The 25,766-nt window shown below is 31.0% G+C and overlaps 3 protein-coding genes across 4 annotated transcripts; 2 read left to right on the plus strand and 1 right to left on the minus strand.

The window, feature by feature from the left end:
• The first annotated feature begins 9,050 nt into the window (after positions 1-9,050).
• LOC114408755 lies at positions 9,051-12,390 on the plus strand. The gene is made up of 2 exons (XM_028371911.1): positions 9,051-10,987; positions 11,861-12,390. The coding sequence occupies exons 1-2, from the start codon at positions 9,184-9,186 to the stop codon at positions 11,968-11,970; spliced, it is 1,914 nt and encodes a 637-aa protein (XP_028227712.1). The 5' UTR covers positions 9,051-9,183; the 3' UTR covers positions 11,971-12,390.
• Positions 12,391-16,071: 3,681 nt separating this feature from the next.
• On the plus strand, positions 16,072-21,185 carry LOC114408756 (cytochrome b5-like). The gene is made up of 6 exons (XM_028371912.1): positions 16,072-16,206; positions 16,288-16,332; positions 18,041-18,073; positions 18,743-18,894; positions 19,913-19,963; positions 20,693-21,185. The coding sequence occupies exons 1-6, from the start codon at positions 16,167-16,169 to the stop codon at positions 21,026-21,028; spliced, it is 657 nt and encodes a 218-aa protein (XP_028227713.1). The 5' UTR covers positions 16,072-16,166; the 3' UTR covers positions 21,029-21,185.
• Positions 21,186-22,292: 1,107 nt separating this feature from the next.
• LOC114408757 lies at positions 22,293-25,318 on the minus strand. 2 transcript variants are annotated; one of them, XM_028371914.1, is made up of 5 exons: positions 24,925-25,316; positions 24,491-24,605; positions 23,792-24,409; positions 23,499-23,682; positions 22,348-22,788 (listed from the first exon to the last, which is right to left on the minus strand). In XM_028371914.1, the coding sequence occupies exons 1-5, from the start codon at positions 24,999-25,001 to the stop codon at positions 22,763-22,765; spliced, it is 1,020 nt and encodes a 339-aa protein (XP_028227715.1). In that variant the 5' UTR covers positions 25,002-25,316; the 3' UTR covers positions 22,348-22,762. The 2 variants fall into 2 exon arrangements, with proteins under 2 accessions (XP_028227714.1, XP_028227715.1); XM_028371913.1 differs by having other exon boundaries at positions 22,293-23,682; positions 24,925-25,318.
• Positions 25,319-25,766: the final 448 nt, after the last annotated feature.

A 25,766-nucleotide genomic window follows, 5' to 3' on the forward strand; every position in this document is an offset into this window, starting at 1 on the left:
AATTCTTCATTATAAGATATTTTTGGTAGAAGCCAATAGATCAATAAAGAGGGTAACCAAAACCAACCATGGTGTTGATTTCTTTATGAATCTATTGGTTTAGTATCATGCATTATAGGAATGGACAAATTTTTAAAAAAATTATCATAATCGATATTTTTTAAAAAAATTACAAAAATTGATAAATTATTCTTTGATATACGATTTTAAAGCATGATTTCACTTTTCATTTGTTTAAAATATTTTTCTCTAAAAATTAGAATCGTATGTTAAAATATGATTTTTAAAATAATTAAAAAAAATATGTTGAAATCATATGATAGAATACGATTTTAACTTTTAATGATAAAAAATTTAAAAAATAAAATCATATATACATATATAATTTCAGTGTAACAATATTTTAAAAAATAAAAATCATTCTTTGAAGCACGATTTTTTAATAATGAAATTATATTTTATAAAGTATGATTTACTCATTTTCTTAATTTTTTTAAAATATATTTATTATGGTAATTTTTTTTAAAAAAAATACCCCGTAAAAGAACCGATACTATTACTAGTAACCTTGCACAGCAATTCATTTTTAGTTGACAGCTAAAAAGCACAAGGAAAATTCGTGGAAGAAACATCACAAAAGGGAAGAACAACAAAATCACAATTCGAAATAATATAAAAAATCCAAATAGAGACCTTTCTCTTGGTACTGATAGGGATACCTAGTCAGAGCATCTGAACTTTGACCCTTGCAATTTCTTCTATACCATCTACGTTTCACGCGGTCGTCTGTTGTGTTGATGTTTTCTAATATTTGTTAGATTGACTCTTTGATGGTCAAATCAATTAGATCTCCCTATCTTTGAAAATTAGAGGCCATTACCAAACTCCCAACATATAAACCCTAACATTAATGTTTCATTAACCCTAACAAATAAATCAACACAAATTACTTTTTTAAGATATAGCTATTTTAAATTGAAAAATGTACTTCAAAGAATAAAAATGTGTGCAATTATTGATTAAAAGATTAATAATTAAATATTAATATTTATAAAATTAAATATATGTATAACAAACGCTATAATTAATTACAATTTTTATTATTAACTTTTTAATCAATAGTTATTTGTACACTTTATTTTCACAAACGCATTTCCCTCATTTTATTTCTGTCGATTATTTTATCTTGTACCGTTGTTTTCTACCCACTGAACATACGCATACACATTTTTTCACTCATATAATAACAAATTTAAAATATATATAAACAAGCTCACAGCAGTACCAACATATTCTTTAATTTATGGATTATACTTTATATTAATATTATATTTAGAGAAAAAAGAAAACTAGCTGGTGAAGGGATATATACTCCTATAATTTCAAGGTGAACACAAGCTTACAATAATACGGACCAGAATTTAAGTGACGTGCACAAAATTTTCCTATGATTTTTGTTTTGTTTGTATATCCATATATACAATGTTTAGGGAAGGAAATACTCTTTTCACTTTTCATGTAATATATGATAATTGCGTCTACTTCGAGCATCCATAAAGAGAGTTATTTAACAAAAATATATTATTTTGATGTGTTACATTTGATTTTGAATTGCTTAGATAAATAATTATTGTTTTATCAGTTGTTTAACTTTGTATTGAATATAGAAGAGAGAATGAGGAAATTTGTAAGTTAAACAACTAATTGTTAATAGAAACTCTCATTGAAGAGAAAATTATTTGAGTCGCTTAAAATTGAGTTAAGTTGTTTAAATTTGAGGTAATATAAAATGAATTGCTTATATGAAGACTATTGGAAATGCTCTAAGGGCCGTCTTTTGATTTTTGGTTGAGTAATTAATTAATTGACTCTATAATTAATTTTAGATAATTTTTTACATGATTGGTTTCAAAAATTGAAAAGTGTAAAATTAATTTTAAGTCCAAAATTGATTTTGTATCAAAATAATTTTAGATAGTTATAACATTGAATAAAATATCCAAGAGGAATATTAAAAACACAATTTCTAATATATTTCTTAAAATACAATATTTTTAATTGATTAAACTTTATTGAAAACAATAATTTTAAGCTTTAAATATGATGTAAGACCCATAATTTTTTTATTATTTTTAATAAATTTCAACCAATTATAAATAATATATTAAAAAAAGTGTATTTCAAGTATTTCTTAAAATTTTGTAACAACTTTTATTTCTAACTTATTTTTATAATAAAAATATCGAAACATAAATCACATTAATTCAAAATCTATTTTAATCAAAATTAATTTTGGAAATGCTCAGTCAAATTCAAACACGCACTAGCCCAAATCACTCCAATGCTAGGAAAAGAAAGAACTGCGTCAACTCAAGGACAACTTGTATTTTAAGTTGCACATTATAGCAACCACCCGAATTTCACTTTCTTAGATAAGGGAAATTCGTACCGAATTATACCTACTTTTCAGAGAAAAAGCAATGATTTGTTGTTGGTGTTCGTAGAGCATCTCTAGCAAAGAATTTTGCTGGATTTTTTCTATTCGATTTTCTGGATTATGTAACCTCTTGCTCCGTGTAAAATCGGTTGTTTTTAAACTCATTGATTTGTAATGTCATAAAAAAGTTTATTAGGACAGTCAGATATAATTTATTTTGATAAAATGTGTTTTAAGTTCTTCATCAACTAGTGAAGTGTATTTTTTTAAAAAAATTACAGTATGTTTTGAACATACAAGAATTTAAAAATATAATTTACAAAAGAAATTATGAAAATACATATATTAAAATCAAAACAAAAATATTTAAATCACTACATAAAAAATTTCTAAATTTTATATGGACCAAGATGTCATTTAACCCTTCTTTTAATCATATTTTTTTTATAATGTCATATCATCTTATTTTAAACATTTTTTTTTTGTTTTAATCAACTTCACAATATTTATAGTGTTGTGACATTGTCTCGTAACATAACAGTCCAAATGGATCCGGTCACAAACAACTTATGACACTTGGAGTGTTACGCTCTTAAGTAAAGAGAGTTGTGCTTTAATTATTTATTACTTTTAACCTAATGGTAAATGCTGGATCCAACACACAATGTATCATATTCTTTTTATATTTTATCATTTATATTAATTTAATTTAATATGTTTAAATGGCAGTGGTTAAATAATAAATATATAATATATTTACTTAAAGAAAAAATTATTTTAAAATTTAAAATACATAAAAAATAATGTAGATTAAAAATAATAATAAACTTTATATTAACTACAATTTGAAAATATTGAATGTTTGTAGTAAATGTAGATTCAGTTCACACGGATTAAAATTAATAATTAAATACAAGTTGATGGTTTTTTATATTATTGATAACTAAATTGATAATTTTTATAATAATATCTTGAAAATATAAATTTGCATTAATTATTATTTAGTGATTTATTGTATTTTAAAATACATAAAAAATACATTATTTTAGTTATCAATAACTAAAAATAACATTTTATTACAATATATATTATTGTTTATAAATATAAAATATAATTTATATGTTCAAAAATACTTGTTTCTTATAAATTCTAATTATATTATATTTAAAAATATATGTTTATTATAAATTTTAGATATATAAATCAATGTGTATTCTATATAATACAATACTAAAGTATTAGTATTTATTGTTTGTCTTATGATGATTGTCTCCTTGCTGTAATTCTGGACCTTTCAAACTCTTATTTGTTTTAAAATAATAACATAAAATTTGTATTTTAATTAAAATTTATATTTTAATTTAAACTTGTAAATAACTTGAATTTGAGAAGTCAAAGAATCAATTATGTTGGTTTTAATTTCTTTTTCTTGCCCGTCCCAATTGTATGTCAATTGGGACCAAAGCACAATTTCAACAGTTGTATTATATAACACACAACAAGCACAATAGTAAATATAAAATAAAATAAAAATAAATTTAATGGGAAAACCGCCTTCTTTTAGTATAGAATAAAGTATTTTTTATGGAAATCAATGTTGATAATCTTGCTTGAATTAAGTAGGATGGTTATGGAAGAAAAACTCTAGTTTCAAATGTTTGATGTGTAAGAGGTCTAATTCAGTTAGTTAAGTAGGTGAATAAGTTATTATAAATCTCTTAATTCTATTTTTGATTTTTACCTATTAAAAAATATTAAATACTTAAACTCAAGACCTTTAATTAAGTTAGAATAGTTTCATGTTAACTGATCCACAATGGTAAAAAAAATCATTTTCATTAATACTGGGTAATTAAATGTTAGTTAAAAAAAAAAAGAATTCTGAAAATTGCAATGGAATAATAGGTAATAGGACGTTGGGCCCAAACATGTCTGCAGCATTGTATTATTTTTGTGAACAGGCTCATATCATAATTGAAAACTTTGCTTTAGACCACAACATTTGGGCTGCTTTACCTTTTATCTCCCAGATAGGAAAACAAATATAGTCGAGCTGTAATGACGCTACTATACCTTCATGTCCTTCATTTTTCTTTTCTTTTTAATCGGTACAAGTCTTTCTTATCAGAAAATACTTAAATTAAATGTTTCCCTATGAATGAGGGCGGAGATGATCTTTCTTTTCATTTTAAATAAAACAACGTTTTAATGTTAAAGGAAAGACTTTTTATTTTCTTTTAATCACTTTTCTTTTGTGTGTGTTGGTTATCTTCGATCTTAATTGCAATTTGGGTATCATTTTTCTATGAAAACTTTAAATTCATATATGAAGCTAATGAGTTTTAAGTCATTAGAGATGCCTATAATATACCTTAGCCTTGCAATATGCGCTCTCTGTGTTATCCTAAACGTTAGCTCACAAATTCTCAAAATAAAGAATAGATAGACTTGCATCCAAATACATTTCCCTGCTTAGTTAAGCTAGCCTTAATTTCCAGCAGAGTTGTTTAGCTAATTCATCTAGTTTTCAGTATTATCAGACCCAAATAAAAAAAAAACAAGCGAAACTTCTTTAGCATGACAAGGGGACCATGTGGATTTGGATTTGAACGACTTTGAAACCGTTATATCCGAGCAAAACATGCTGAATTCCGCATAGTTTGGTGTGTCCAGATTACAAATCCAGTCCCTTGACATCATGAGCATAGAACTGTTATTATTATTTATCCACGTTAATGGTACGAACAAACAATTAATAAACTAAGTCCCCGCCTCAATTGTTTTGGCATAGTTAAACGAATCTTTGAAGCATGATCTGAAATAATATTCTTAAGAAAAAGATAAAATCTAAGAAACATCCTTTTTATGCTTTCCACCTATGGCAGCCGCATATTCTTGAGACCACCACCACTTGTACTTGAATCATGTTTTTAATCCATATTCTGCTTTCAAAGAGTTATGGTGTATAATTTTATTTGAAGGTGGGAATTTAACAATGTGACGGGACCACATTCTGCTACTGATTTGAAGGGGATTGTTTTGCCATTTGAAGATGTGGTCCCTCACCTTTGCTTAGTAGCTTAAGTGCTCATTTCTCTTCACCTATTAAATCTTAGGCGGTCAAAATATTTAACTGGAGAAATCAGTTGGAATTGTGGGCTAAGGTTGGTGAAATCCCATAATCTATTTTCAGTTTAACTTAGACTTTATACACATTTCTGCTTGAAATGGTCTTTATAGGCATAGGTGGAGCATTAGAGCTGTTGAAAAATGAACTTATTTAGTTGACTGGATCAGCTGGACAGCATGATGATAAATTTGCATAGAAAATAAGAAAAAGCACCACGAGTCTACACTGTGTGCAACGTATCTTAAAATTTTCTTGCTTACGTGATCCCCTTTGTCGCATACGGACGATAAACTCTTATTGTGTGAGAAAGGGTGTACAAAAGTAAGAAAAATTAGATAAAAAAAACTGAAGGTAAAAAAGCTTTTCATGAACTAGTGTTTCATTTGAAAAGTTCTGTCGGGTTATCGACCAAAGAAAAAGAAATTAGTACTGTCGGGGACGTTTAGCTTCCAACAAGAAACATAGATCATGATCGGGGAGAGGAGGACCACCTCGCACCGCACCAAAGTACTTAATTATAAGAGAAACATGACACAATAAAAAAGAGTCTATGTAAAAAATTTATAGAAATGTGTTGTATTCTGGTACTGTATGGCTGTATGCTATATCTTTCCCCGTCACTTTTAATTTGTTCCTTAGTTCTGCAGGTTTTGTATTGTGACTGTGTGTGTGACTGCGAATTTGATTAAATATCTGTATTTTTTTATCTATAAGAATTAAAAATATGTATTAAAGAATTTATAATAATCATATTCTATTCAATCAACTAAATTAAATTGTTTGAGATATTTAAAGTCTTGTATAATATTACTTTAAAGGATATGTTTGGCATAAGGTATTTAAGTTGTTAGTCATTTATGAAGGGATAATGATATTAATTTGCTCATGATTAAATTTAATTGTACATTTTCTTAAATATGGACAAGCAAGCTATGGACAATTAAACCCTCGGATTTAAGTTTTGTATATAAAAAAATAATTAAAAAGAAAAATTATATTAAAATTGATTAATCAAAAATAATTTTTTTATTAAAAATGATTAATCAAATTTTTAGATAAAAAGTTAAACATTAGTTGTGAATACTTTGCACCATTATCCACATGAACCAAAATAATATGAACAAGAAAATGGGCCCGGAGAAGAGAGTAGTTGATGCAATCATATCTCTCAAGGACATTGGATGAAAGATTCCAAGAAAATTGAACCAGAGATGCAAGATAAGGTCTTAGGGTTCTCATGAGCCTTAAGGTAGATTTCGGGTTCATGGGCTAAGTATGAGTCCACTTATCTTTGTGCATAATAGATTAAAGTTTGATTATTTTTTGACTTTGTATTTAGGGTTTCATAATGTAGGTAGGGTACCCTAGAAATGTAAGATTTTTTAACTCTTGTATTTTAAGGCATCAAGACTAGTTTTTGTATTATAGGTAGCTTTGTAATTTCACATACGTTGAGTGAATATTTGATGTGTGTGTTGAAAAATAAATTTAATTGAATTGGGAGAAGCCCAATTCAATTAAAATTTAGAGGGATAGGTAAGCATTTGTTTGCTACACCTCATTGCCACATCATATAGTTATACTTTGTGCATATTCTTCATGTTTTACATACCTCATGACACCTAATCACACTTAGTGGAGAATCTTGGACTTGATCTTGAATTAGTGGGCTAAACCATAACTAAAATTCATTAATCATAATTAGTAAAATTTTGGCTCCAAAATTTGATTCCACAAATTCAATTTCAAATTTAAGTGAAATTTGAATAAAAATTCAAATTTTGCTCCAATTTTGTGACATTTAGGCTATAAATAAAAGTCATGTGTGTGCATTTTTTCAACTTTGATCATTTGAGAATTATAATTCAAAGTTCATATCTCATTTGAGACATAAAATTTCGTGTTCTTTCTCTCCTTCTTCCTCCCCTCATCTTCTCTTCCTTCAAGCTCTTATCCATGACTTCTTATGGTGGTGAATTTGTGTTTGATTCATCTTCTCCCTAATGTGACGTCTCCAATCATCTTTCTCTCTTCTCCATTTCGTTGTCATTAAACTTCAAGAAACAAATGACTCCATTAATAAAGAAGGTCCAAGATAAACTTCAAGAAACAAAGGACTCCATTAATAAAGAAGGTCCAAGATCTACAAGTTTCACGTGAAATTATATCTGTAGTGCATGTTAAAATATCATTTTTTTTGCACTATTATGTTCAGAAAAAAGCAGCGATAAAGTCCACTAGTTTAATTCTTGGACAATTTGCTTCCCAAAAATTGCCTCAGTATTCTGTTCCTTTTTATATATATATATACAAAGGTCGTACATAAACTGAATTTTCTTTGTTGTAGGTATTCAAATCACTATTACACATAATCTTTAGTAATAATTTTTGTCCAACAATGAAAATATTATTAAAAATCTTTAGTAACATTAAAAAAATACCATCAAATTATGAATAATTATTATTAATATATTTTTGTAACATTTTATTCAATATTGTGTATACCTATTATTGTTAATGTTTTTTGTGATATTTTTAAGTTTTACCAACACAGACTATATATAATATTTGATAAAATATCACAAAAATATATATTAGTAACATTTATTCATAATTTGATGATATTTTTTAAATGTTATCAAAGATTTTAATAATATTTTTATTAAGGGTAAGACAAAAAAAATATTACTAAAAATCACACATGTAACCATGAATGCACCGAAAGCAAAAAAACATTAACAATGAAACAAGTTATTTATTATTATAAAAGAGACATAAATTGTCAAATTGATATTATATATTCACAACTTAGTGAACTTATTTAATCAACGTACGACTGAAAATAAATGTTGTCAAATGATCACATTGTTGAAAATAAAGAATGTGCAAATTTCTCTTTAATTTTTTAACCAAAATATTACATCATATTTGAATCTTACATAAGATCTTTAAGGTATGCCAGCGTGCATCATAATTGGTATTATGATGAAAAGTTATACAAAAGTAAAAAAAAATATTGTACAAAAAATTATTACTAAGTATGCAAAAATGATTTCTTTTTAAATTAATAAACTGAAACTATATACTTATCAATTAGTATAGGGACGTTATTCCTAACTTAGCAAGTTTCACTCATTCAAAGTTTGGTTATGCATCTACTTTAAATGTTAAGTAACTAAGAAGTTTGTCATCTACCATGAACATATTTATCTCCTGTGAAAAACAATGTTCATGCCCACCCCCCAAAAAAAACCGGAAACAAAAGATAAGATAATTGTTCTAATAATGCTTTATTGGATGATGAAAGCCTCCCATATTTATGCGCCTCTAGCTGTAACTTAGCATTGAAGCCCTCCTTTCTTTTCCCTCCATTATGTCAAGCTTGAATCCTCGTGGCTGGTTTGGTTGTAGGGAGGAAAAAAGAAAATTAAAAAATATTTAAATTAAAGTAGAAAAAAATGTGAGATGCATATCATATTTTTTTTTTTTAAATTTCTCTCTTTCTTTCCTATTTTTCCCTAACCAAACATATAATCATGGTCCAAGATCTTCTTATAACGCGAAGAGCAACCTAACCTAGTAGTCAAAGAAATCCCCAATCAACTGAGAGACAGCTATGAAGTCCCAAATGAAGAAAAAAAGAGTGACTCCCATTCCCAACACTCCTTGCAACGTGGCGGAAGGTTCCTGCAGGGGTCACCTTTGCATCAAGCCTTGTTGTTTCTTCTGCAGCATGAGAGAACCAGACGCATCTCTCAGAAGGGCTGGAATAGCGACCTGCTTCAGAGAAATGCCTCAAGCTCAGGGAGAGAATCATCATGAACACGTGTTGGTGCTGAGTGGACTATGGCACATCGCAATGAGCCAACCCAACGACTCAGAGTTCCCATCCCTCGGCATATTCAAGTGCATGGCAAGTCTAATCCACAAAGGCATAAACGACAGACACTGGCTTCTCACAAATCAAAACATATACATACCCTATTACGCTGCTCACATCATTGGCTCTTACACAATGAACAAGGAGGAGTTTGCACAAAAAGCCGTGCAATCAGGTGTGATACCCCCATTATTGGACTTGCTTAGTGGGAAAATCAGTTGGGTTGAGCAAAGAGTTGCTGTTAGAGCACTTGGTCACTTGGCCAGTTACAAAAGCACTTTCGAATCAGTAGCACAGCACGAACAAGAAGTGGTGAAACTGGCCTTGAAATTGGCTTCAACTTGTTTACAAGTGGTCTATGTTGACTTCGTAGCTTTGAAGGAAAACAAAAGGCTCGAGTACCACAGAAACTTGATGACCAGAGGGGTTGGGGATTTGGAGATGGAGAATCGCAAGGCAGAGGAATGGGCTAGCCAGCTTCAGTGTTGGTCTCTTTACCTTCTGAATTGCTTTGCTTGCAAAGATAGGTCTTTGGATCTCATTTGCAAAAAAGTGTTTCTCAAGGACTTATGTGATATGTGGGGTGGGTTGATAAGTCACACGTCACCAGCAGGGGTTGGACTGATAAGAATCTTGTGTTATAGCAAAGTAGGAAGGAAAAACATTGCTGAATTACCAAAAGTTGTGAACACTCTAGGCAACCTTTCAAGATCTTCAGATGATTGGCAGTATATAGGTATCGATTGTCTTCTTCTGCTTCTCAAGGACCCAGATACGAGGTACAAAGTTCTTGATGTTGCTGCTTCTTACCTTGTTGATTTGATTGAACTTAGAAGCCTTGGGGATAAATCCAACGTGGGTGAGACCATCTCAAAGGTTCTCCTGAATTTGAAACCTAACAGAGAAAAAGTTGGAGCAGCATTATTGCAAGAGGTGGTGGATAGGAGGAACAAGGAGAAGCTGCTCTCGGAGGAAAAGTTAGAGGAAACAAGGGTTTTGGTGAGTTTGATAAAGCAGCAAGCGAACCACATGTTCAGGTTGGGAGAGGTTGAAGAGGCATTGTTGAAATACTCTGAAGCGCTCGGTGTTTGTCCCTTGAGGTTTAGAAAAGAGAGAATGGTGATATATAGTAACAAAGCGCAGTGTCATATTCTTCTTAAGAACGCAGATTCTGCGATCAGTGACTCAACGCGTGCTCTTTGCCTGTCCAACCCAGCAAACACTCACAGGAAAAGCCTTTGGAGGAGGTCACAGGCATATGATATGAAAGGAATGGCGAAAGAGAGCCTCATGGACTGCATAATGTTCATTAACATGACCATGCGTGTGAAGATTCCTTACCACGCAGCGCGCATGATCTCCAAACACATGGAGGCCACGTGGCTCTTTGCCACTGCTCGCTCGAAGGTGGAAAAAACAACGCAAGAATTGAACCAAGTTGGCGGGGATAATGAGAACGGTGGCAACCATGAAGAGCAACCGCGTGATCATAAGGCGAAGATGATGATGATGGAAAACAGATACAACAATCTCTTACACGGTAATTAATTAATTAAGCCCTTGCTTGCCTTGCAGGTTTAATTCATAGCATTACTATAAATGTTGGAGCAAATTTGTTGACAAAGTTATAAAATTAATCTCCTATTTATCAACCACTTTTGATATAATTAGAGCATAGTAGACATAGGTCACATATATTGTTGTTACTATATAAATTTCTTTACTTGAAAAGAAAGTAATAAAGTAAATTAAAATAAGTTTATTATACATTAAAATTAGCTTATAAAACTAATACCAAGTGACATAATTGATATATAATTTAATTTATTATGTGATGAGAAATTTAATCTTTAACTCATAAATGAAAAAGTATCTATTGAAACATGTCAACCTCTTAAATATTTGGTCTTACATTGAAAATTAAGTATAGATTCAAAATTGATTAAGTTAAAACAATTTGATATATTTTAAGTTAAACAAATATAAAGAGAAAAAAATAATATAAATATGATAAAGTTTATGATATGATAAAAAAAAATAATGAGAAATAATGATGTGTTATTTAAAATAAATAATAATTCATGTATCATTACACTTTAAATAATGTATCATCATTTATTTTTTACCATCCTATTAATAACTTTCATTTTTTTTTTATCTTTTCTGTTTATCACATTATAAATCTTATAATACCTTTATTTTCTCTGGATATCATATAGTATCATGAGTGTGCATGGAATATTTTTCTTACTCTTTTATACACTCTCACTCTCAATTGGGTATTCAAGCTCAAAAGGTGCAAGGTAGCTGATTTGAATTTTGAGCGTATATGTGTCTGTATATAGGCTTTAAACTTTACATCGTTTGCGTTCGTGAGGGTCAAAATCACTTTTGCCGGGAACTACTTTTTCAGGTCTGTCAACCATTATTGAAGAACCTTTTCACGCAAAAGAAGCTGGTAGGAGAAAGATGGAAAGGGCGAGAAGGAGATTCAACAAAGGTGTTGTGGCTGGACCAACGTAAGTCAAATTAAATGGCTAGCTTGTTAGATGCGGAGGAAGAGAATCTTGTGCCACCTAGCTAGCTCCCAGATAACTTTCGTCACTGCCCACTAGGTTAGACATATACATATAAATACTTTATCAGTGGCAGGTAATTAGAAATCCAACTAACAAGGCTCTCTAAACTATTTTGCATATTCAAAGTGGTAAATGATGCATGATGGAATAGCCAATTATAAAAGAATGGCGTGACCGATATAACCCAGCATCAGGCAGGGAAATGGAGAGGACCACATCTCCATTTTTAATATAATACTATATTGTAACTCATTGCTCGAATTAAAAATACCCAACAACAATATTAGTACCACACAGACCAAAGCATTCCCAGTGTTGATCAGAAGTTCGTAACTTCGTATATGAATTGCAAAAATTTAATGGAGTTTGAGTCTTGAACTTTTCTTAAGACAGCAAGAACCCGATGAATTTTGTGATTTTATTACAATAAGGTATGTTGCGTTTGTTTTCTTGTTTAGATTACGCCAAACGTAAGTTATAGTATAACAAAGCTTTTCATCTCGCATAACGGAGCAATAGATCGAACTGGTGCACTATATAGTTCTAAACAAGTACACAAACATACTATTAGAGATATTCAAAGTGTGTTTCTGGTTCCACCTTAGATCAATGAAAATTCATGATTTTGTTTTTGAAAGGAACCAGATTCGTGATAAAATACTACTTAAAAAGTGATTTTAGATAAATATTCATATGTAATTAATTTCACATTGAAAAATTAATTTGAGTTCAAAATTAATTTGAGTTAAAATAACTTTTGATACTTTGTGTTAGATAACAAATTTATACTGAATTTTATTACTAAATTTTTCTTAAATTAATTTTATTTAAAATTAATTTTTTAAAGATTTATTCAAATAAGATATAATTCATACAACAATACGCACAACATTAGTCTTTAATCTCCCAAGGCTGTTGAATAAGATCTTTAATCTCATAAATAAGCTTTTTTTTTATATAAAAAAAAGGTATAAATAAACTTCTTTCTCATGCAGATGCATATCCACTACAACACTATTCATGGAATTAACAGCATTAACAACATCCAGTTTCACACTTGACAGGCCTATACCCCAACCTCCAAGTATGTGGGATTCCTATCTTCAAAGCCCAAAGCTCAACACGAAGAGAGTCCTCAGGGCCTCCAAAATTGGCAAACCCAAACAGCCATTCCCCTTGCGTTCCACGAATTACACCACCTCCTCCCATGGCATTATTATAAATTTAAAATTTAAAATATAATTACAATCAAAGATGTTTATTTATTGTGAGTTATAGTTAAAATTGAATCTATGTACTATGAACTTTATTTATACAAAAAAAAAATGTTCCTTTCTTATACATAATTTTATTTTTTAAGTATATAGTATAAATATGTTCTAAAGACATTAAACAGCCAAATATTCTTTTTTAATATTTAATATAATTATATATTTAAGACTCAAACTTAAAGTATTTAATTAAGTTAAAATAATTTCACGATTGATCTATCATCCACACGTTAAAGTCATATACAAATACAAGTTAAATTAAAACATTATATACAAATAAAAAATATAAAGAATAATCCACTTTATATTATAAATTAGAATGTATAAATGAAAGAGTGAATTTTTTAATTCAATATTTCTTTCTTTTTTTTCTCTCTCCTTTTTATACATGCATTCACACATTAATCTTCATAATCATCTCAAAATACCTAAATTTTATAAGTATTTGAACTTTTTTTTTAATGTCTCTATGTGGATTTTAATCTCTATTTCTAAAAAAAAATTTATACCACAAATAGTTAGAAACAATTAATAGTTGTCAATTTTCAAAACTAATTTTATATCACAATTTAAATTATTTATCACTATAAATCTAAAATAAATTGAAATATTTAAATAATCTATTAATAAAAATTAAAAACAACATAATTAATACATTAATATAAAACAACAATACAAATAAAAGAAAAATATAAAAAGTACAAGTTATTTTAGTCATATATTTACTCTCCTTCATAGTGAATATTTTTTAGACCTACTTAAAATTAGTTGGTCCATCTCAAATTTTTAATATCTCCTTTTATTTTTTTTATGTTTTTTTATTAATAGGTTATCTAAATTTTAAATAAAAAAATAATATTAAAAATATATATCATGTTTTAAATAATAAAACATTGAAATAAATTAATAACATATCAAATAAAATCATAAAAAAATATTAATTAATAAGTCAACTTAATATTATTTATTATACATTTAAATATTTTTAAAAAAATTAAAAAAAAACATAAAATAATTGTAATTTTTTAAAAAAAAAGAATTTTATAACTTCAAAGTCATAAACCTTAAAAAAAAAATAAAAAAGATTTTTGTAAAACCCAATTTTTTTTACAACTTTAAAATCATAAAAAAAAGTTAATTAAAATCATAATAATTTTACGACTTTAATTAAAAAAAATATTACAACTTCTAATTCAGAAGTCGTAACTCCTATTACGACTTATTCCCTTTTAAATAATTTTTTTAAAAGATATTCCAATTAGAAAATTGAGCCCATGTGATAAAAAAGTCCCTAAAATCATTGAGAGTAGAGAGGCACGCCCGACCTGGATGCAGATCACGTTGTCTTGAGGTGTGACTTCGTGAATCCATTCCCTCCCCAAGTTGTTCATAAGTAGAGGTACATTTAACTTCGAATAATAAGTATCTCACACTGATTGTCACAAGAAATTAGCATTTTGTCAAGTTTGATGCGTCCAAGTTACATGTTTCTGTTTGTAGACCGAACAAAATATTGCATTCAATCGGTTGATAAAATGTTAGAAAAGGTACATAAAATTTACGCTACCAAAATTTGACAAGAGTCTCACGGTCACCCGTATAGAGATGGATCTGGATTCTGGATTCCCTCCAAGTTCTGTTTTATATATTCATGCAATAAAATTACAAGTTTACAACTATTGAATAGAAATACAACATATTAAAACAAACCATATCAATTAAAAGGACAGTAACCTCTAAATTTTAACATTTTATACTGCCGTTAACATTTAAAATGAGTCAGTGATAAAGTAGCGAATTAAGATTTAAGTAAAATATATACATTTTAATGTTTAGAAAAATAATTATAAAAAACTAATAAACGACCGAAGCTTAAGGTAAATAAATAGTTGAAATCAACTTTTCACTAGCAATTTAACTCCAACTTAATTGAATGGGCTAATTACAAGAATGATCAAGTTTGATGATCAATTGAAATGAAATTGGAATTTAGGGATCCTTTAGATTCAACATCAGCTATGCTCCAATCTTAGATTATTGGTGAAGAACATTATGAAAATGTTTAGACAGTTAAACAAACTTTATATTGTTACAAAGTGCTTCTGGACATTACAACTAATCTTGATTTGGTCATCATTGCAAAGGATCGCTGAACCTTAACAACTTAACAAGACCACAAGAAGTTGAGTATTTCTCATCACAACTTTTTTCTATAACAAAATTATTTCATCACTTTGACGAAGAAAATATGTTGGTCTAATTGGACAACCTAACAAATAAAGTACTTGTTAAAGAAAACTGTCTAATTCTTCTCAAAGAATCAATTTAAACCCTCTAATTAGAGTCTATTAGTAAAAGAGGAAAAAAGAATAAAAACGGCTATATTTTCCCTCCTGAAAAAAAAAACTCATATAAGTTTACCATTTAAATAAGTAATACTATTAGTTATTGTAGCAACTATTTCTTGATGATGGTACAAAAGTTAAAGAATATGCGGTTGAATAAAATGAAAATACATTTAAAAGTTAAAATATGTAAAAGATATGATTTTTTTTTAAATTAAATATTTATGTATTTGTCGGAGTCATAAATTTGTTTTTCTTGGTGCCATCAACCACACATTCAGGTAGTCACCCAAGGGAACTCTATGAAGTGGACTTGCGTGTTGGGTCCAAGTCCAGCTTGATTAGTCTTTGAGTCCATATGGCCTTTCATTTTCTACACTCGGCATGGGCCTAAGAAAAAAACCTTTGTTTTCTACACTGGGCATGGTACAAAAGTTAATTAATTCACACTCATTCTTCTGTGATTTCCTTTAACTCTAACTCTAACTCTAACTCTGTATAGCCAGAAAGAAAGAAAGAAGGAAATGGTTATCACAACCTTCAACGGAACCGGCGTTGGATTTGGTACGCTGGTTTGGGTTTCACGATTTCTGCATATTTGGAATCTCGAATTCCTATCTCGAATGCTAATTTTTCTTTTTTCAGGTTTCGGCATAGGTTGCGGTTTCGGTATAGGATGGGGTTTCGGAGGTCTGTGCCTTATTTTCGAACCGTTTTAGACATTTCTATACCTTTTGCAATTTAATTTCAGTACGCAATTTTGATCCTCGACTCGTTGATCTTAGAATTGAGTCTTTTTCCCCTGATGTTTACTTGCAATCTTTTTAAGCTGTTGCAATCATTTATTATCCAATTTAGTTGTTACTTCCAATTTCTTTTTTACTTTTTGTTCTAATGTTAATCTTGTCGTTCCAGATGAATTCGTTAGACATGCTTGCATAATTGATTGTGTATTGTTATTTGGCAATTATTGAGTCTGGATAATAGAGATTAGAGAGGAGAGGGGAAATGGAGTGAGACGGAAATGTTTTAATCTTCACTCTTAGTTTCTTAGTGTAGAATGGAATGCGGCTGGCCAAGCACTTCTAGACTTATAATTTTGGTCCAATTTGGATTAGCTTCTTTCTAGCCTACGTGTCCTTTTCAATTGAGATAAATATTTAATTCTTAATTTATAATAAAAATTCATAATTATTAAGTGTTTATGGAGAAGTTAAACAATGGAGCTTTTGAAAAAGTTAAATAGTGTCAGTTGACTTTTACTTATGCAAGAAGTTCTAATTCATTTTATCTCCTTGGTTCTTTATTTTTTCTTCATCTATTAACATTTGGTGTGAAGTTTATCCAAACTCACTCTTGGTGCATTTTCATACCAGAGGATTACCCATTATAGGCCAAATACAGTGACGTGGAGTGAAGAATATCGCACTCCACTTTCTACCATCCATCCTTTCCTCCCTTCTGTGATTCCAAGCAAGTGTTAGTTTTCATTCCAAAATTTTTACCAGCTTATCTTCAGCTAAACCAGGCACGCTCTTCTCAAATTCTATCTATCTACTTTCCTTAGTCAAGCCTTCCACAAAGTATTAGTGTTAGTTTCCAACCTAGTGGACTTTAGCCTCTACCTATATTAACCATTTAATTTATGAACAAAATACATTTTCTTCTCTAGATCTCTTCACTTTGTACCCTAGATATGAAGGTGATTAGGCAGGTTCAGTTGAAGGCACAGTCCTCCGTAGGTATTTTGCAAAGGCATCAGGAAATTCGGGGACCTGAAGAAGCAAGAAACAAAGTATTGTAACTAGGTGGAGTGCAGAGGCAGAATATAGAGCAATCAATGAAGACGCTTGTGAACTGATCTGGATTAATAGGTTACTTGTTGAAGATTTATCTATTCCAATTCAAGGACCTTTGAAACTCTTTAGTGACAGTAATTCAGCCAAGTGTCTAGTTCATAATCCAATTGAACATGATAGGATGAACCATGGAAGGATTGACCGAAACTTCATCAAATCAGAAATTGAAAATGGGTCATTTCCAGAGCACTACATTCCAACAAAATTAGGGGAAGCAGATGTGCTCACAAAGGCCTTGTTGATATCTAAGAGGCTAATGTTGGCATGCTGGGAATGATTAATATCTATTCCCAAGCTTGAGGTGGACTTTCGGCAGTCAACTATTCTATTTGTATATCATTCCTGTAATTTTGAGATTCCTAGTTAGTTCTGGAAATATCCTATTTTATAGTATTTCTTTTTTTCTATTTCTTCTTTCCATATAATATTATAATGTATCTCTACTCATATGAAAAAAAATACAGAGATGAAATAATTTTCTCATACTCTGCTCATAATTTACGTATCTGATCTGTTTGCTGTCTTTATCTGTTGCACAGGTATGCCATTGAACTTATTGGGTCTTGGTGCAGGTACAGTACAATACTCATGAATCTTGCTTCCTTTTGTTACTTAGTTTTAATTGTCAGTATTTAATGACTCCTACTATGACGTAATGTATGATGTGGGTTGCATTTTTCCCCCCAAATCCTAATTTATACCCTCAAACCTCTCCTTCAAATGTACCAGTTGATGACGTAGCAAATGTTTCCTAATATCTATCCTTCTGGCTTGGTTAGTGCTAATATCTAACCTTATGGGATAGGATTTGCTTGTCATTTCCTATTTTGTCATTTTAGTTCTGCTATGGTATAAGTCTTTGGTATTTCTTTAATACTCTGCTTACAATTTTGTTTGTACTCGAAGAAAGTTTTAACTAGTTCTGAAGCAGACAATTGTCATTAATTTGGTCTCTTGTTATGTTACGTTATATTACCATGAACAGATAGAGAGATGTAACAATCATTTTCAAATTTGTTTCTCTATTAGGCGGTATTACCATGTCAATCTCACATTGTTATAACGACAATAGCCAGTGAAAATGATTGTGCATGTTAAAGTGTTTTTAATGGGGGGCCAAAATTGAAAATATTGTGTTATCTACGAGGACTGAAAATTTATATTAACATTTTTTTTATAAATCAAGTATTATGAATATGACCTATCATATGGAATTGGGTGTATTGGATTGAATTATGAAGGTGGAGGCTGTGGCGTTGGAGTAGGACTTGGTTGGGGGTTTGGTGCTGCCTTTGGTAGCAAGTATCGGTCCTCACGGGTCACATTTCAAGGAGTGGATTTTGATAGGAAGGAGAAAGTTAACAGCACGGAGTTGTCAAAACCCAGCACCGAAGTTAGAGGTTCACGGTAGCGTTTGTAGTATGTAAATTCCTAGTTGGCCTATTGAGATAAATTGAATTTGTAATAACAAGAAGCCTGTGGAGATAGCAATTGTGACTTCCGAGTTTCGATTATTGTCCTTTCAAATCGTAGCACTACAGTTCTGGTTGCAGCTCTCATTTCTTGGATAATGGTTGCACTTGGTAAACAGTTTGATATGCACGCTTCGTTTGGTGCAAGAGAAATAAGCGGAAATAGAGATGAGATAGGAAATGGTGTATTTGATGGTGTGGAATTTGGAAATAAGAAAGAAAAAGTGTAGTACCGAACAGTAATCCTTTTTTATTATTATTCGTAATAATCAAAGACAAGTGTCAGGAATTTACACTCCCTTGATTAAGTGTATAAATTTGTGACAGTCTCCCTTGATTAAGTGTATAAATTTGTGACAGTTTTTTTAGAGGTTAAAAACAGTCATGTATTGAAATTTTGGTGATTTTAAGTGTTTATAAGTGAATTTATTTTGAGTTCTTTATCTTATATTAATTGATTCTTAATGTTACATCAGTAATTTATATATATTTTGAGTTCTATTATTTCCTTAAACTTTTATTATTCTTTTAAGCGATGCATAATTATCAATTGATAAAGCAACTTTACATTATGCAATAAAATATAAAACTATATATCTTTTAAAATATAGAAATAAATCCAAGGCAAGTAAATTAATTAAATAGAATTATCTCTATATAGCTGCGAAATCTTCTAGACGACGATGCTATGGAATTAATCATTAATAGAGCCAGTTAGATCTTCCTATCCATGTGGTGACTGGTAGTTGATAACCCCCGGAGGAAGAAAAAACGTGGTAGTAGTAACTGAAAGTGCAACTTATCTTCCACCATTTTATAAATTTTGGCACGTATCTTATTGTTTCAAACTAGAACATTTTTTTCGTGTGTTATATGAACTACGCCCGAACTCATTAATTAGGCAGCATGGCAGAACGAAGGGTTTTCACTCTCTCACAGGTTGCCCAACATAAATCCAACAAAGACTGTTGGCTGGTGATCAATGGCAGAGTAAGTAGTGCATTCTTAATTTGTGTCTCATACTCATAAAAAAGGATGAATTAGTAACCAAGTTTAATAACACAAATTTGTTTTACCTTGTTAATTTTGAAGTCTTCAAGTTTTAGTGGCAGATATTTTTAAAGATTAAATATAGATTTTTCATTATTGTTATTTTTATTTTTTTTAGTAATTAAGATATGATTTCTAAAAATTAACTAGTTCTTGCAAGCTGGAACCATGTATATATAAAAAATGTAATTGATAGAGGAGATTTCACGGAAGTTGGTGTTCTTGCGGCTAGATTGTGCCTAATGAAGTAAGAGACCTAGCCCAAAAACATTTAAGTGAGAAAGTGCAATTTGTCCTCCATGTGGTCTAATATTGGCTTATATTGGCGTTTCACCACATCCGAACAACCTCGATACTCTCGGGACAGTTTCCGGTATCCCATTTAGTTGTTCTTTTGGGATCTTCGGGTTATGTATCGTGGGCAGTTATATTTAGATCATGTTTTAGGGTCTCGTCTCATGTTGAGTCGAAGATGGTTAGCAAACTTTTAATGGTCGGTCGGTTATCGAGTGATAGCATCAAAAAATCCGACCGACAGGCAATGGAAGGGGTACGATTTGTCAATTAGATTTGTAGGCAGAGATTATTCATTGATAAAAATGGTGAATACTTCACATATATGGAATGAAAAAAAAAGGTTATGTCAATTGATTGTTTGAATTTTTGTAGGTGTTGGACGTGACAAAGTTCTTGGAGGAACACCCGGGAGGAGAAGAGGTGATTCTAGAGGTAGCTGGGAAGGATGCGACCAAAGAGTTTGACGTTATTGGACACAGCAAAGCAGCACAAAATATGGTCCTAAAGTACCAAGTGGGTGTCCTCCAAGGTGCCACAGTTCAAGAGGTAGACTTGAAGGATGTTGTGGACAAGGAATCCAACACCAAAGAGATGAGTGCCTTCGTGATCAAAGAGGGTGCAAGGTCTAAGTCCCTTGCTTTTTACGAGTTCTTTGTTCCACTTCTTGTAGCTGGTCTATATTTTGGTTACCGATGCCTCACTTATTAGCTCATCTTATAATTGAGACTCGCTGTCTGAATGTTTATTGTATATTTATATTCGCTTTTAATTGAGACTTGAGTGTGTGATTGTTTTACTCATTTTCTACTTTCCAATACACTTTCAACGCAAATCTGTCTTTATGGTTATTGACGTTTAACTTGAAGTGAGTATTCAAACACGCCCTTATTTGGTTCAGTTTTTAATTTCTACCTTCCAATACACTTCCATTCATAGGATCTGATATTTTCCGGAATTGAGCGCATAGTTCAGATGTGTTTGATTTTTCGATGGAACACAATTTAATGGATATAATTAACTCAACATAAAAAATTTGTTCCTTCCACGTTTTGCTCTCCTAACACGTAATCAAACAGACTCAAATGTCTGCTTGATGGAGAATTGCTTTTTTTCTTTTTTTGAAGATGGAGAATTTCTTTATAGCAGTTGATCTAATTATTTCATATGATTTTTTGTGTTTTTTTTATTTAACACAAACTAGTACATTGTCGTGTTTGTTAAAAGAAAATCTCTAAAAAGAATAAAAATAAATGACTTTCTAAAAATAAAGCTAATAAAAATACACATTTGTACATTTCAGAATTCAGAGTGTCTCTGTATATAAAACATAACCTGTGCACAAGTTTATTTACTATCCAAACTCACACGTGAGTAATAGAGAAATTATGAAGTAATCTTGGACCGTTACCTATAATGATATAGGATCACTTAATTTTTCATGGTAGTAGGGGTCAAGCGCATTCTATATTCATTTGTCTTGATATTAAGAACTACTATTTATTTAGGATAAAATGTTTTTTTTTCTTCTAAAAAAATTAGCTCTAGTCTTTTTTTCTCTCTCTATTTTAGTCTTTCTAATTTTTAAAACTTCACTTTGGAGAAGGCAAGATTAATAATTCTTTCATATTTGAGCCCTCCAATAATAGTATCTTAACTTCCCTTAGCTCCTGACTTGGTATTGCAGCTAGTTAATTGACTGCCCTTTATGATTTATTCCAGAAAAATGGAGGCAATCACATAAGATGATGGATATTTAGATACGTGTCCTACCCTGAACTAATTCCATCATTCCACGAGTGTTGGCTAATTGACAAGGACAAAGATAGGACCTGTTTAAATAAACTTTTTCATAAACACGTACACAAGAAGAAAATTAAAATAAATAAATAAAAATAACTTTTTCTTCAAGTTAAAATTAATTTATGTATAAATTAAAAATAAACTTTTAAATAAGCTAAAGAACTTCCACAAATTAATTTATTTTATCTTATGAATAAACTTATTTTATACATGCAAAAGCTAAAATCTTTGGTACACAACACAGTTCTCGCATCAATAAGACATCATATTCGTTACAACATTATGTGCATTGACTTCGTCATTTACATCTTGTGATATAGTACAACAGCGAAGAGGGAATACTCTTCAATCTTCATGAGACCATTCTGGAATAGGTGAATGAAAAATAGATAGCAAAAAAGAAAAAGAAAAAAGTAAGGAAATGCTACTGCTAGGTATAATGGAAGACTCAAGTAGTAATATCAAAGCACTTGAAATGTTATATCGACACCATGTATGCCAGCGAGAAACCAGATAAAAAACTCTCGCTTGCTTAAGCGACAACATAGATCATATGAACTCGAATCAAAAGATTGTTTGTCCATTCCCAATTATGCCTGCCGCAACCAGAAATTGATAGATAATTTATCTAAATCTTCCTTTCTACATCGTGCAAAAAGCAATTAAAACTGCAGAGAAATCGAAATTGTAAGCCAACATATACTATTGCAAGAAAGGGAGGAGGACAAAGGAAACGATAAAAGTAACAATTGCAAAGAGAATTTAGAATTGACATAGCTTCTCAGTATTCCTTGGCCTGTGAGGCATATAGACAACGCTTCAAACAGTTACCAAGTACTATAGACCAAGACATAAGCACAACTGCACATGGATGCACACAGAACACCCCTTGGTAGGTGAAAACAGCCAACTATAAAATTTCTTAGTGATAAAACTTTAGAAGGGGCAATCGTGACAAAATCTCACCACTTCACATTCACATTCACATTCTGTATCATTCTTATATGATATTTGGAAGTTCCCCCGACAGTATGCATAGCGCATAATAAAGTTCTATAAATTCAAAATAGCTTCATTTCTATATGTGAAATATAATAGCTGCAACAAAATCATGCACATAAAGAAAGCATGAAAAAGCAAGAACAATGATATCATGAAAAAGGCTTCACGAACAAAGGAACCAGGAAAAACTAAAATGGGACAAAAAAAGTTGTATAACCAAAGGAGGGCGGTAAATGCAAAGCATCATCAAGAAGGCCCTACAATTATAGGGAAAATAAGAAGAAGAAAAACGAGGGGAAGAAGGTGAAATTCCACCAATTTCAAAGTGCACGCATTTCAGCAGACACACTGACACAAACTAAGATCAGGAGCCTACCAATAAAGCAAAGGAGAATAACAGCCCATACAGCCATTTGAACTGGCCGATTGTATTGCATTTGGTATTGAGATCTTTGAAGCTGCCTATGGAGAGCCCCATACCACCCCTGGAGTTGCTTATCATAACATTCATCACCATTGTCAAGGCAACTCTTACTTCTTTCATAGTATGCTTTGATGCCCTTTATTTGGGAACAAAACACGAGGTATTAATACTTCAGCAAAAGCATTAAAAGTACACAAGCAAGTCTCCGTTAACAGAGTAAAAACAAAAGCAGCTAAAGAACAAACCCCATTCAATCCAGCTGGTGCTAGCAGTGCCTTATCCACTTCTTCACAAGGATTAACAGCTTTCAGCTTTCTATAGCCATTCTTAGGCCACTTCAACTTAGAGATGGTTTCCATGGAACCAAAAAATCCAGAGAGACTGGCTACCTTATGCATAGGAGTAGGACCAGAAGAACCATTGGAGGAACTCGATTGTTGCACATCGTCAGAAACAGTGATTTTCCAATTACCAATGTCAGCATCAGCACTAGCTGCCCTGCGATGCCCATGTGACTTCTCCGGTGCTGCTTCGGATGAACCCCACCCAGATGAAACAAGTAAATTGCTTGAATAATTAGTTTGCAGACTTTCACAGTCTCTGCCAACACATTCAATGAGACCTTTGCCCCCAGCAGCCGGTATTCCAGAAAGAAACGACGCAAGCTCATCTCGTTCTCCTTCATCTAGACGCATCCAAGGCAGAGACGCCTTGCTGCCTGAATGAACAGATTCTTGTAACGAATGTTCAACTTTCTTAATCTTGCCACCGATGGCATGAATAAAATCCCGGTGCCTATTTCTCGCATCCTCACTTGAAACTTTGCTATAACTTGACCTAGCTGCCCGTTCAAATTCCTCTAACTGCATTATCCATCCAAATGCAACCACATGCTCGTTACGATGATACAAAAAAGTGAAAGTACATTTTCTAATAGAAATTACCTGCCATTTAGCAGTGCCAAGGGTAGTTTGTAGATCTCGGCGGAGTTCATCACAGTTCCATGGGCTGGACGCATCTCTCATTGCATGAATCCATGTTCTATACGTAGATTCCATCCTTGAAAAAACAACCATAGCAAATCAATAACAACAAAATCTGAGGAATACATTTTTTTAAAGATTGTGCACCCAAATGAACTTAAAAACATTAAGCCTTTCAAATTTCAATCTTTGAGTTAAATTGGGAATAAAAAAAAACAAAAACAAAAGGGAGGATAGAATTTGGCAAGTGCGTCTGTTTAATCCAAAATGGAATTACTTGGAAATATTCTATTATATTATCCCTACATTTCCTTGGGAAAACAAATTGAAGATTAAATAAAATAGGAAAAAGGCGTAAAACAAATGGAAAACCTAATTGGAAGAATGATAGGTACCTGTCTGCAGATTCCTGAACTTCTTCCGCGGCGTTAAAGAAAGGATCTTTTTCCCATCGATCAAAACTCGACGCCATGAATATTGAATAACAATAATATGATAATTAATAATAATCGGAATCTGGAGAAGGAAAGAATCGATGAATCCGATGTATGTAATCTGTGTTGGGTTACAGGGGAAGGTGGTGAATTAAATGATGGATCCGATTAGTTGGAGCCAAACGTAATTACAAGAAGAGAAGTTCTTATTTTTCTGTGTTTTGTTCTCCCAAAATTATTTTGAGCAATTGCGATTTGCAATGAACGAAAACTATGAATGATTGGATATACGGCACGCGTGAGATGATGTCCGTGTCAGCTGGTACGGCGTCGTTTCCTACAGTACCCTGGCTATCATTAGAAACAATTCGTGGGATGAAGAAGCTTCCACCAGAGTAAATGACCGATATAGTTTTTTTTTTTTTTTACAGATATATTTAAGGTCATAATTTAACAACTTAAAATTGTTAAAGTCATAATAATCATTAGCACAATATTTTCTTGAATATGCATCTAACATAAAAATCAATTCATAAATTAAAGAGTCAATCAACACACTCAAAATTTTATAAGTAAAGTTTAATATATTTAAGTATGTTTATATTTTAATATTTGTCTCATCCCATGTATTAGTTAGGTAGAAAAAAATGTCTCACAAATTTAACCTTTAAGATGTTTAATGCTTTATTTACAACCATTTATCACTCTTCCTAAGATCATCTCTTGAGTAAAAAGAATAAAAATCACTGCAGTTGTTACTCACATACTCTCTCTCTCCAAATTCAAGTATAAAACAATTAATT

Source organism: Glycine soja, chromosome 4, assembly GCF_004193775.1.
Source record: "Glycine soja cultivar W05 chromosome 4, ASM419377v2, whole genome shotgun sequence".
NCBI classification, from domain to species: Eukaryota; Viridiplantae; Streptophyta; class Magnoliopsida; order Fabales; family Fabaceae; genus Glycine; species Glycine soja.

Coding starts and splice junctions, on each gene's coding strand:
- LOC114408755 (XM_028371911.1), top strand. CDS start 9,184: ATGAAGTCCCAAATGAAGAAAAAAAGAGTGACTCCCATTCCCAACACT. Junction 10,988..11,860: donor ATACAACAATCTCTTACACG/GTAATTAATTAA, acceptor CTACTTTTTCAG/GTCTGTCAACCATTATTGAA.
- LOC114408756 (XM_028371912.1), top strand. CDS start 16,167: ATGGTTATCACAACCTTCAACGGAACCGGCGTTGGATTTG. Junction 16,207..16,287: donor CGGAACCGGCGTTGGATTTG/GTACGCTGGTTT, acceptor TTCTTTTTTCAG/GTTTCGGCATAGGTTGCGGT. Junction 16,333..18,040: donor TATAGGATGGGGTTTCGGAG/GTCTGTGCCTTA, acceptor TCTGTTGCACAG/GTATGCCATTGAACTTATTG.
- LOC114408757 (XM_028371913.1), bottom strand. CDS start 25,001: ATGGCGTCGAGTTTTGATCGATGGGAAAAAGATCCTTTCTTTAACGCC. Junction 24,606..24,924: donor GTTCAGGAATCTGCAGACAG/GTACCTATCATT, acceptor TGTTTTTTCAAG/GATGGAATCTACGTATAGAA. Junction 23,683..23,791: donor CACCAGCTGGATTGAATGGG/GTTTGTTCTTTA, acceptor TCCCAAATAAAG/GGCATCAAAGCATACTATGA.